Source organism: Nerophis lumbriciformis, linkage group LG20, assembly GCF_033978685.3.
Source record: "Nerophis lumbriciformis linkage group LG20, RoL_Nlum_v2.1, whole genome shotgun sequence".
In the NCBI taxonomy this organism is placed as follows: Eukaryota; Metazoa; Chordata; class Actinopteri; order Syngnathiformes; family Syngnathidae; genus Nerophis; species Nerophis lumbriciformis.
The window spans coordinates 13842301-13855100 of NC_084567.2; the positions used below are offsets into that span (position 1 = coordinate 13842301).

Here is a 12800-nt window from a genome sequence, read left to right on the forward strand (position 1 = left end):
AAATGTACTTATTGAAATATTTATGGAGGGCAGGTCTTGTGAATTTAGTTTTTAAGATGCTCTGCAATAACCCTCATAAAAGTGGTTTCGAGACAACTTCGTCGGCAAAGTTTACTGTAATTTTAGTCGACTAAAATGTTGAGGAATTTGATTAAAATATGACTAAAACTAAACTAAAAACTGCCGTTTATGTTACTGTTCCCAAAATGAACTGTAATGTGACTTTAGATCGGAGGTTTGTGACGAACCGGGACAATGGCGTACCATTACACCCCTACTGGCTGAACTTTTTTTTTCACCACTTTCTACTTTTTTCATTTTGGATTGAAGCTGTAGCTGGGCGGTCCCCAATGGCGATGTCCTTTGGGAGCAGTGATGGAGACATAAGTCTGATCCCGGACAAATCTTTACGGGGATCATCGGATGAGGACCAAGTGTCAAATGCAAAGATCAGAAGTTGGGACCCGAAACCCCAAACAAACAGTCCAACCCTCATCTCCAACATTGATGATATTATACAAGAAATGAGCCCCACTTTTGACAAGTCTCCCAGCAACACCCCACCTGCCGAAAACATATCTGAGAAAGGTGACGTTCAAGTTTCAGCACAGTCAAGTCGGCAGGATTATGACTTATTGTATACTCCAAGTGAAAACACTACCTTTTTTCATGCTGATACAGCAGTATCGGACTGTTCTCCTTTTGATAACCAACGTAAGGAAGACAGATCTTCAGTCTCAAATAGATTATGCCCAGAAAGGTTTGATGTGCTGGATAAAGGTAAAGACTCCAAAGCCGATCGCTGTGAATCAATTGGTGACTCGACTTATGAGAAACTCAATAAACTGTCGAGTGGCGCTTACAATCTTAGGAAACCACCCTTGGATAAAAAGAAAGGGGAACGTTGTTCCGGTGATGACCAAGTACTTTCTCCTGATAGAGATGTACCTTCCAACACACCACTGTCTTTGCCTTCACACCATGCCAGTGACAACAACGAGCCGAGTCAGAGGACGAGTGCCTTTACCGACTCCTCCAACGTAGCGAGCAAAGAACGCTCACAGAACTCCCAATGGAAGGACGTCTCAGCCATAGAGAAAGCACCTGCAATGTCTCTATCCCCGATGGAGTGTCACGTCATTAGTGCCGTTGGGTCTGACTCGGACAAACGTGACGAGGCATTTCATCCTGGAAGACTTAGTATTCATGGCAACCTCAGCTCGCTTGACTGTCCCGATCACCTGCCTCATGATGCCTTGCTGGACTCCGATGCAATCAAGCCTTTGAATGCAGAACCACATGAACAAAAGTCATTCAAGCAGACTTACAATGTGACTACTGACGGTTCAAGCGGAGCAGAGTCTAGTACTGAGAAAATCCCAAATGCTCGACCCATCCCTAAGTTTCATGATACATTTCAAGTTGACAGTAGCCCTAAACTTAAGGGGCTACGGACAAAGAGTAATAAAGCACTAGAGGAGCCACTGCACAATCTTACCAAGAGTCCAAGTCCAGTTCTTTCAAAAAGCAATGTGGTCTTGAACCAGCTGAGAGATTTACCACCAGAGGACGCAATGTTTCCCACTTTGAAGGCCGGTAACCAACTTGATAAGAACGGTGTTGCGCTATCCAAATGTGGTGAAGGTGGGACTTGGCACCATGCCGCAGGTGACACATTTCGACCTCTCATTCCAAGCAAGGAGACTGATACCGACGTAGGCGTCACGACGATGTCAAAACCGCAGGCACTCTCACACCGACCTGCCACTCAGAGAACGTTCATTGAAGTTCAACTGTACTCTTTCTCTGGTACGTCACCTACCGTGGCAAACAAGCACACAGTGGACTCTAAAAATGATTCATTTGCACAATCGGGCACCCATGTCCTTCCAAATTCTACTTCCAAAGCAGGGACAACAAATGGTCTTTTTGATCAAATAAAGGATCGTCATTCAGCTACAAATAGTACCTTGAAACCCGCTGAGACCACCGATAACCCAAAATCCGGCATCTCCAAGCTGCAGAAAAAGACAATTCTGAGGCGAAGCTTTGTTACAGACACTCCCTTTTCTGTGGACTACAATCCCTTCTCGGTCCAACACAAGATAAAGTCCTTCGAAAACCTGGCACACTTTGACAAACCTATGGCTAAAAGTAGTGATAATCCATCATATGCACTGGCATACGGAGCCTCACTAAACCAAAGGATCGCAGGTTATCTGGGCTTGGCAAACTTTGACTACCAGGCACAGCAACACATCTCGACACCACTCTGCTCTTCGGCAAAACCTCTGTCAAACATCACTTTGATAAACCTCGACCCTCCTTATACAAGTTCTAATACGGTTTACCTGACTAAGGACAGTCTTGTCTCTAAAGTGCCGAAGGTTTTGGATGTTACACCAGCGACCCCACCAGTGGTGAGGAGGAAACATGCCAGACTTTCCTGCCACCGGTTGAGGCAAGCCAGGGCTCTCAGTATGCCAGAACTGGGAAAACTGAGCACATGCGACCTGTTAGCCAGAACGGATGGCGTTGAGGATAAAACTGAGGTACCCGTTCCTTCCCCTGCCATAGAGACCGTGGGCTTGTCACCTTCTGCAACACAAACAATGTTAGAGAGGACAAAAGAAGGCCAATGTAACACGCTAGAAACACCTGAGAGAAACTCTGATAGCACTAAGCAGCAGTCTGACTCCTCAGTCAAGTAAGGAACTCTGTTGAACCAGTTAAGGTGCCTTTATTTTCCGTAATGTCTCAACAGTATTTTGTGTTCAGGTCCAAAGGTTCTGTGCAAACGACAAATGAGCTGGGCCGTCCTGCTTCCACAGAGGTACCGCATGACGGCTTCCTACCTTCTACATCCTTTCGTGCGCAGATATCAGTAAACTAGTTCCGTCTTGGGTCTGCGCAGGTCACCAAGCACACTCGCCTTGTGGTCCTGCGTAAGGACCAAGGCTCAGGACTTGGCTTCAGTATTGCCGGAGGAAGTGACCTGGAGCAAAAGATCATCACTGTAAGTAAGCTCGTTGGCGTGCATTTGTACGTACTGTAGTACTGTAAAAGTACTTGACAAAGTACCATGGTTGGATGGATGATGGCATGTACTCACATAGATGCTAGGTAACACTGCGGGACAACGAATTCCAGAAAGCTCATGAAAACTTTTGTATTTATTGTATTCATATCATTGTGTAAATGATTGTTGTTTATTAACATTTCAATTATTTGATGTCTTTGTTTTTGAACACATCGGAGTGTTCAGCTCTTTTTGGACACCTTGACTATGAATGGACTAGGGTTGTACGGTATACTGGTACTAGTATAGTATGGCTGTACTAATGAATCAAAAACGGTACTATACTCTGTTTGAAAAGTACCGGTTCCTCATTTCTTTTAACGGGCATGAATGCGCATCGTCACACCATGACATTGCTGGACATGGAAAAGGGAGAACGGATGCATTTTGGCCTAAGAACTGTCGATAAAGGTGAAGTTATAACACTGAAACACCCTCAGAAAGAGGTGCTTTAAGATATGGCTGGCTAGCAGCTAACATCCATCCGCAGTCAGCAGTGTTTTAGCTACTTCTAAATGACTAATACTGGCCTCCATGGCGACAAATAAAGTCAGTTTCTTACAAGTATCATTATCACTGCAGGACGAGGAATATCTAAACATGCTTCACTACACACCGTAGGAGGATACGATAGCTAACTGCTAACAGCAAGCTAGCACCCCTGAATGTAAACAAAACAGTGAATCTACACCTGGCATCCACAAGAACAATACTACAAGTACTACTACCGCAAAACACTACAAGAACAATACTACAAGTACTACTACCGCAAGACACTACAAGAACAATACTACAAGTACTACTACCACAAGACACTACAAGAATAATACTACAAGTACTACTACCATAAGACACTACAAGAACAACACTACAAGTACTAATACCACAGGACACTATAGAACAATACTACAAGTACTACTACCACAAGACACTACAAAAACAATACTACAAGTGCGACTACTACAAGACACTACAAGAACAATACTACAAGTACTATGACCACGAGACACTACAAGAACAATACTACAAGTACTACCACCACAAGACACTACAAGAACAATACTACAAGTACTACTACCACAAGACACTACAAGAACAATACTACAAGTGCGACTACCACAAGACACTACAAGAACAATACTACAAGTACTATGACCATGAGACACTACAAGAACAATACTACAAGTACTACCACCACAAGACACTACAATAATTATACTACAAGTACTACTACCACAAGACACTACAAGAACAACACTACAAGTACTACTACCACAAGACACTATAGAACAATACTACAAGTACTACTACCACAAGACACTACAAGAACAACACTACAAGTACTACTACCACAAGACACTATAGAACAATACTACAAGTACTACGACCACAAGACACTACAAGAACAACACTACAAGTACTACTACCACAAGACACTATAGAACAATACTACAAGTACTACTACCACGAGACACTACAAGAACAATACTACAAGTGTGACTACCACAAGACACTACAAGAACAATACTACAAGTACTATGACCACGAGACACTACAAGAACAATACTACAAGTGCTATGACCACGAGACACTACAAGAACAATACTACAAGTACTACCACCACAAGAAACCACAAGAACAATACTACAAGTACTACTACCACAGGACACTACGAGAACAATACTACAACTACTATGACCACAAGACACTACAAGAACAATACTACAAATACTACTACCGCAAGACACTACAAGAACAATACTACAAGTACTACTACCACAAGACACTACAATAACAATACACTACAAGAACAATACTACAAGTACTACTACCACAAGACACTACAAGAACAATACTATGAGTACTACTACCACAAGAACAATACTACAATTACTACTACCAGAAGACACTACAAGAACAATGCTACAAGTACTACGACCACAAGACACTACAAGAACAATACTACAAGTACTACGACCACAAGACACTACAAGAACAATATTACAAGTACTACTACCACAAGACACTACAAGAACTGTACTACTACCACAAGACACTACAAGTAATACTACCACAAGACACTACAAGAACAATACTACAAGTACTGCTACCACAAGACACTACAAGAACAATACTACAAGTACTCCCACAAGACACTACAAGGACAATACTACAAATACTATGACCACAAGACACTACAAGGACAATACTACAAGTACTATGACCACAAGACACTACAAGAACAATACTACAAGTACTACTCCCACAAGACACTACAAGGACAATACTACAAGTACTATGACTACAAGACACTACAAGTAATACTACCACAAGACACTACAAGAACAATACTACAAGTACTGCTACCACAAGACACTACAAGAACAATACTACAAGTACTACTCCCACAAGACACTACAAGGACAATACTACAAGTACTGCTACCACAAGACACTACAAGAACAATACTACAAGTACTACTCCCACAAGACACTACAAGGACAATACTACAAGTACTGCTACCACAAGACACTACAAGGACAATACTACAAGTACTATGACCACAAGACACTACAAGGACAATACTACAAGTACTATGACCACAAGACACTACAAGAACAATACTACAAGTACTGCTACCACAAGACACTACAAGAACAATACTACAAGTACTACTCCCACAAGACACTACAAGGACAATACTACAAGTACTATGACCACAAGACACTACAAGGACAATACTACAAGTACTATGACCACAAGACACTACAAGAACAATACTACAAGTACTGCTACCACAAGACACTACAAGAACAATACAACAAGTACTACTACCACAAGACACTACATGGACAATACTACAAGTACTATGACCATAAGACACTACAAGAACAATACTGCAAGTACTACGACCACAAGACACTACAAGAACAATACTACAAGTACGGTACTACTACCACAAGACACTACAAGTACTACTACCACAAGACACTACACAGTACAGTGCGACCAAATCTCGCTTCTCTGCATTGGCTTCCTGTTCGTTTTAGAATTGATTTTAAAATTGTACTTTTTAAAGCTTTGAATGGACCGGCCACAAAGTACATCACAGACCTCATCTAAATTTATGCTCCAGCTGGCGCATTGTGGTCCGAGGGCCAGTTCCAACTTGTGGGGCCTAAAACGAGGCTTAAAATGCTTTAAATGCTTGTAATTTGATGACTTTTATTATTTATTTTTAACCGGAGACAGTTTTGTTGTTGTTAGTGCGATATAAAGGGATTGGGTTGGATTGGATAAAAATAGACCGTGCGATTTAAAAAGAAAAAAGAAAAAACCCTGTTGCACATGTGCGAATATGGATTCCAACCATCAGATCGCATTTTTCTCTTAAAATAAATCCATTCAAATTTGATCAAACTAGAGTAAAATGTTCAAAATCAACTCATAACCAAATGGACAAGTGATTGAGGCGGGAGTACTGCTCACTGTGTGCACGCTGAGAGCTGCGTGTGTGTCCCTTCCTCCTGTGCCATGCACAGAGGGGAGCCCCGCTCCTCCTAGTTGAAACATTCAGGCTGACTCAGACTTTCCAACACCGAAGAAAGAAGATCTTAGTTGGAGGGACTGGTCAGTAAGAAACCTGAAAACTTGACACAAACTGCACTGCGCGCTAGTAACTACGAATGTCGAAGGAATATTGAACAACAAATCAACGGTTGAAGTGTCCAACTTGCCATCCAAACAATACCCCGTTTGTTGACAAGAATATACAGCCATGCAAGCACATTCAATCTATTTATTAAGCAGACGTAGCACAAACCAGTGAAAGAGCTACCGTCAGAGCCGACAAACTGCCGCTGCTAGCCTGCTAAGCTAACAATAACAGCTCAAACTCAGACTTGACGTCACACGTCACTAGGCAACAGGCCCCGCCTTTTAGAAGGCAAACACTCAGACGTACTGAAACTGCATTATGCCTATTTGAAGTTTTTTTAAGTAACACAAAAATAATTACTTTCCCTCGGAATTAATTTAATTTGTGAAAGAGTAATTATGTCAGTAATTCAATCACTTTTTTGGTAAAATAACGAGTAACTATAATCAATGACTTTTTAAAAGTAATTTTCAGAACACCCTGTGACACAGCATCATGAAGCAGTTGGCAGGTTGGTGATCCTGGCTAACAACTTTGTGTGTATGTCCTATAATAATGTTTATTGTGTGTATGTCCTAAAATCATGTTTTTTGTGTATGTCCCGTAATAATGTTTATTGTGTGTATGTCCTATAATGATGTTTTTTGTGTATGTCCTGTAAGGTTTATTGTGTGTATGTCCTATACTGTTTGTGTGTATGTCCTATGATAATGTTTATAGTGTGTATGTCCTATAATCTTGTTTATTGTGTGTATATCCCATAATCGTGTTTATTGTGTGTATGTCCTATAATCATGTTTATTGTGTGTATGTCCTATAATCATGTTTATTGTGTGTATGTTCTATAATAATGTTTATTGTGTGTATGTCTCATAATCATGTTTATTGTGTGTATGTCCTATAATCATGTTTATTGTGTGTATGTCCCATAATCTTATTTATTATGTGTATGTCCCATAATCATATTTATTGTGTGTATGTCCTATAATCATGTTTATTGTGTGTATGTTCTATAATAATGTTTATTGTGTGTATGTCTCATAATCATGTTTATTGTGTGTATGTCCTATAATCTTGTTTATTGTGTGTATATCCCATAATCATGTTTATTGTGTGTATGTCCTATAATCATGTTTATTGTGTGTATGTCCTATAATCGTGTTTATTGTGTGTATGTCCCATAATCTTGTTTATTATGTGTATGTCCCATAATCATATTTATTGTGTGTATGTCCCATAATCATATTTATTGTGTGTATGTCCTATAATCATGTTTATTGTGTGTATGTTCTATAATAATGTTTATTGTGTGTATGTCTCATAATCATGTTTATTGTGTGTATGTCCTATAATCTTGTTTATTGTGTGTATATCCCATAATCATGTTTATTGTGTGTATGTCCTATAATCATGTTTATTGTGTGTATGTCCTATAATCGTTTTATTGTTTGTATGTCCCATAATCTTGTTTATTATGTGTATGTCCCATAATCATATTTATTGTGTGTATGTCCCATAATCATGTTTATTGTGTGTATGTCCTATAATCGTATTTATCGTGTGTACGTCCTATAATCATGTTTATTTTGTGTATGTCCCATAATCATGTTTATTGTGTGTATGTCCTATAATCGTATTTATCGTGTGTACGTCCTATAATCATGTTTATTTTGTGTATGTGCTATAATCGTGTTTATTCTGTGTATGTCCCATAATCATGTTTGTGTGTATGTCCTATAATTGTGTTTATAGTGTGTATGTCCCATAATCATGTTTATTGTGTGTATGTCCTATAATCATGTTTATTGTGTGTATGTCCCATAATCATGTTTATTGTGTTTATGTCCTATAATCTTGTTTATTGTGTGTATGTCCTATAATCATGTTTATTGTGTGTATGTCCTATAATAGTGTTTATTGTGTGTATGTCCCATAATCATGTTTATAGTGTGTATGTCCCATAATCATGTTTATTGTGTGTGTGTCCTATAATCATGTTTATTGTGTGTATGTCCTATAATCATGTTTATTGTGTGTATGTCCTATAATCGTGTTTATTGTGTGTATGTCCCATAATCTTGTTTATTATGTGTATGTCCCATAATCATATTTATTGTGTGTATGTCCCATAATCATATTTATTGTGTGTATGTCCTATAATCATGTTTATTGTGTGTATGTTCTATAATAATGTTTATTGTGTGTATGTCTCATAATCATGTTTATTGTGTGTATGTCCTATAATCTTGTTTATTGTGTGTATATCCCATAATCATGTTTATTGTGTGTATGTCCTATAATCATGTTTATTGTGTGTATGTCCTATAATCGTGTTTATTGTTTGTATGTCCCATAATCTTGTTTATTATGTGTATGTCCCATAATAATGTTTATTGTGTGTATGGCCTATAATGATGTTTTTTGTGTATGTCCTGTAAGGTTTATTGTGTGTATGTCCTATACTGTTTGTGTGTATGTCCTATGATAATGTTTATAGTGTGTATGTCCCATAATCATGTTTATTGTGTGTATGTCCTATAATCTTGTTTATTGTGTGTATATCCCATAATCGTGTTTATTGTGTGTATGTCCTATAATCATGTTTATTGTGTGTATGTCCTATAATCATGTTTATTGTGTGTATGTTCTATAATAATGTTTATTGTGTGTATGTCTCATAATCATGTTTATTGTGTGTATGTCCTATAATCTTGTTTATTGTGTGTATATCCCATAATCGTGTTTATTGTGTGTATATCCCATAATCGTGTTTATTGTGTGTATGTCTTATAATCATGTTTATTGTGTGTATGTCCTCTAATCATGTTTATTGTGTGTATGTCCCATAATCTTATTTATTATGTGTATGTCCCATAATCATATTTATTGTGTGTATGTCCTATAATCATGTTTATTGTGTGTATGTTCTATAATAATGTTTATTGTGTGTATGTCTCATAATCATGTTTATTGTGTGTATGTCCTATAATCTTGTTTATTGTGTGTATATCCCATAATCATGTTTATTGTGTGTATGTCCTATAATCATGTTTATTGTGTGTATGTCCTATAATCGTGTTTATTGTGTGTATGTCCCATAATCTTGTTTATTATGTGTATGTCCCATAATCATATTTATTGTGTGTATGTCCCATAATCATATTTATTGTGTGTATGTCCTATAATCATGTTTATTGTGTGTATGTTCTATAATAATGTTTATTGTGTGTATGTCTCATAATCATGTTTATTGTGTGTATGTCCTATAATCTTGTTTATTGTGTGTATATCCCATAATCATGTTTATTGTGTGTATGTCCTATAATCATGTTTATTGTGTGTATGTCCTATAATCGTGTTTATTGTTTGTATGTCCCATAATCTTGTTTATTATGTGTATGTCCCATAATCATATTTATTGTGTGTATGTCCCATAATCATGTTTATTGTGTGTATGTCCTATAATCGTATTTATCGTGTGTACGTCCTATAATCATGTTTATTTTGTGTATGTGCTATAATCGTGTTTATTCTGTGTATGTCCCATAATCATGTTTGTGTGTATGTCCTATAATTGTGTTTATAGTGTGTATGTCCCATAATCATGTTTATTGTGTGTATGTCCTATAATCATGTTTATTGTGTGTATGTCCCATAATCATGTTTATTGTGTTTATGTCCTATAATCTTGTTTATTGTGTGTATGTCCTATAATCATGTTTATTGTGTGTATGTCCTATAATAGTGTTTATTGTGTGTATGTCCCATAATCATGTTTATAGTGTGTATGTCCCATAATCATGTTTATTGTGTGTGTGTCCTATAATCATGTTTATTGTGTGTATGTCCTATAATCATGTTTATTGTGTGTATGTCCTATAATCGTGTTTATTGTGTGTATGTCCCATAATCTTGTTTATTATGTGTATGTCCCATAATCATATTTATTGTGTGTATGTCCCATAATCATATTTATTGTGTGTATGTCCTATAATCATGTTTATTGTGTGTATGTTCTATAATAATGTTTATTGTGTGTATGTCTCATAATCATGTTTATTGTGTGTATGTCCTATAATCTTGTTTATTGTGTGTATATCCCATAATCATGTTTATTGTGTGTATGTCCTATAATCATGTTTATTGTGTGTATGTCCTATAATCGTGTTTATTGTTTGTATGTCCCATAATCTTGTTTATTATGTGTATGTCCCATAATCATATTTATTGGGTGTATGTCCCATAATCATGTTTATTGTGTGTATGTCCTATAATCGTATTTATCGTGTGTACGTCCTATAATCATGTTTATTTTGTGTATGTGCTATAATCGTGTTTATTCTGTGTATGTCCCATAATCATGTTTGTGTGTATGTCCTATAATAGTGTTTATTGTGTGTATGTCCCATAATCATGTTTATAGTGTGTATGTCCCATAATCATGTTTATTGTGTGTGTGTCCTATAATCATGTTTATTGTGTGTATGTCCTATAATCATGTTTATTGTGTTTATGTCCTATAATCTTGTTTGTTGTGTGTCTGTCCCATAATCATGTTTATTGTGTGTATGTCCTATAATCATGTTTATTGTGTGTATGTCCCATAATCATGTTTATTGTGTGTATGTCCCATAATCATTTTTATTGTGTGTCCTATAATCATGTTTATTGTGTGTATGTCCTATAATCATGTTTATTGTGTTTATGTCCTATAATCTTGTTTGTTGTGTGTCTGTCCCATAATCATGTTTATCGTGTGTATGTCCTATAATCATGTTTATTGTGTGTATGTCCTATAATAGTGTTTATTGTGTGTATGTCCCATAATCATGTTATTGTGTGTATGTCCCATAATCTTGTTTATTGTGTGTATGTCCCATAATCTTGTTTATTGTGTGTATGTCCTATAATCATGTTTATTGTGTGTAGGACATACACTACAACTACAATACACTACTACAAGTACCACAATACTAGAAAGTACAATACAGTACTGCAGCTACAATGAAGGTCTGAGGTCTGTGCTTGCTGCCAAGTCTTTGTACACCAAGTACTAAGTCACCCGGGGGTGTGAATCTGTCACCAGGTCCATCGGGTGTTCAGCAAAGGTGCAGCCAGCCTGGAAGGAACCATTCTGAGGGGTGACCAGATTTTATCGATAAACGGAACTTGTCTGGACGGTAAAACCCACGGCGAGGCGGTTTCTTGCCTCCATCAAGCCAAAGGCTCCAATCAAGCTCGAGTAGTTATTTGCAGAAGTATAAAGAATGAAAAAGGTTCCTCTGAAAGACACGACTCAGCCTGCAAGCCACCGACGGAGCTCTCAGCCCTCAACGTGTCTTTGGAGAAAAGAGCAGGTGATGGAGCAATAAGTACTTGTATTCAGTAAGCAGTAAGTACTTGTATACGTAACCAAAGAAATTGTACCTTTCTCGAAACCAGAATGTTTATTCTTCTATTTAGTTCAAGAACGGTAAAGTCTTATTTTATGAAATTCTAGGTCCAGACGGGGTTTTGAAGGTTGAGCTTCACAAGACGTCTGCTGGCCTCGGCTTCAGCCTGGATGGGGGAAAGTCCTCAAGTCATGGAGACAAGCCTCTAACTGTGAAACGCATATTCAAAGGTGATATTGGGGGGAGACTCTTAGGAGTTGTTTAACGTCCCGGCACGTCATATTTATACGCCGGGTTTAAGGTGGCGCAGACACAGGCGCCAAAACGTGTTTGATGCCCTCTCCGGGTCGGTGGTGACAGCCTGCCCCAAGTGGAGGAGTCCAAGTACCACGAGATCTTGGGAAAGACGGCGTGGCAGGTGATGCGGACTCTGCATCGAGCCATCTTGGTCCCAAAGCTCTCAATATACGGACTGAAAGGGCAAGATTGCGGGTACAAGTGACCGAAATTAGTTTCCTCAGTAAAGTGGCCGGGCTTCCCTTAGGATTAAGGTCCCTTCTACACTGAGCCGGATTAGGTTATCCAGGGTAAATCCCAACTAACCTTATCCTTGTCCACACACACACACACAATGGTCGCGACCTAATACTCATGCGCGGAAAATGTGTAC

General features: G+C 38.1%; 1 protein-coding gene across 2 annotated transcripts in view; it reads left to right on the forward strand.

Moving 5' to 3' along the window:
* pdzd2 (PDZ domain containing 2) overlaps positions 1-12800 on the forward strand; it is a 117751-nt gene that overhangs the window by 97871 nt on the left and 7080 nt on the right. For both annotated transcript variants that reach the window (XM_061980477.1, XM_061980478.1), the window contains exons 21-25: positions 331-2707; positions 2779-2833; positions 2915-3016; positions 11824-12094; positions 12238-12360. In XM_061980477.1, the coding sequence (XP_061836461.1) occupies positions 331-2707; positions 2779-2833; positions 2915-3016; positions 11824-12094; positions 12238-12360 (2928 nt within the window). The remainder of the gene's footprint in view (positions 1-330; positions 2708-2778; positions 2834-2914; positions 3017-11823; positions 12095-12237; positions 12361-12800) is intronic.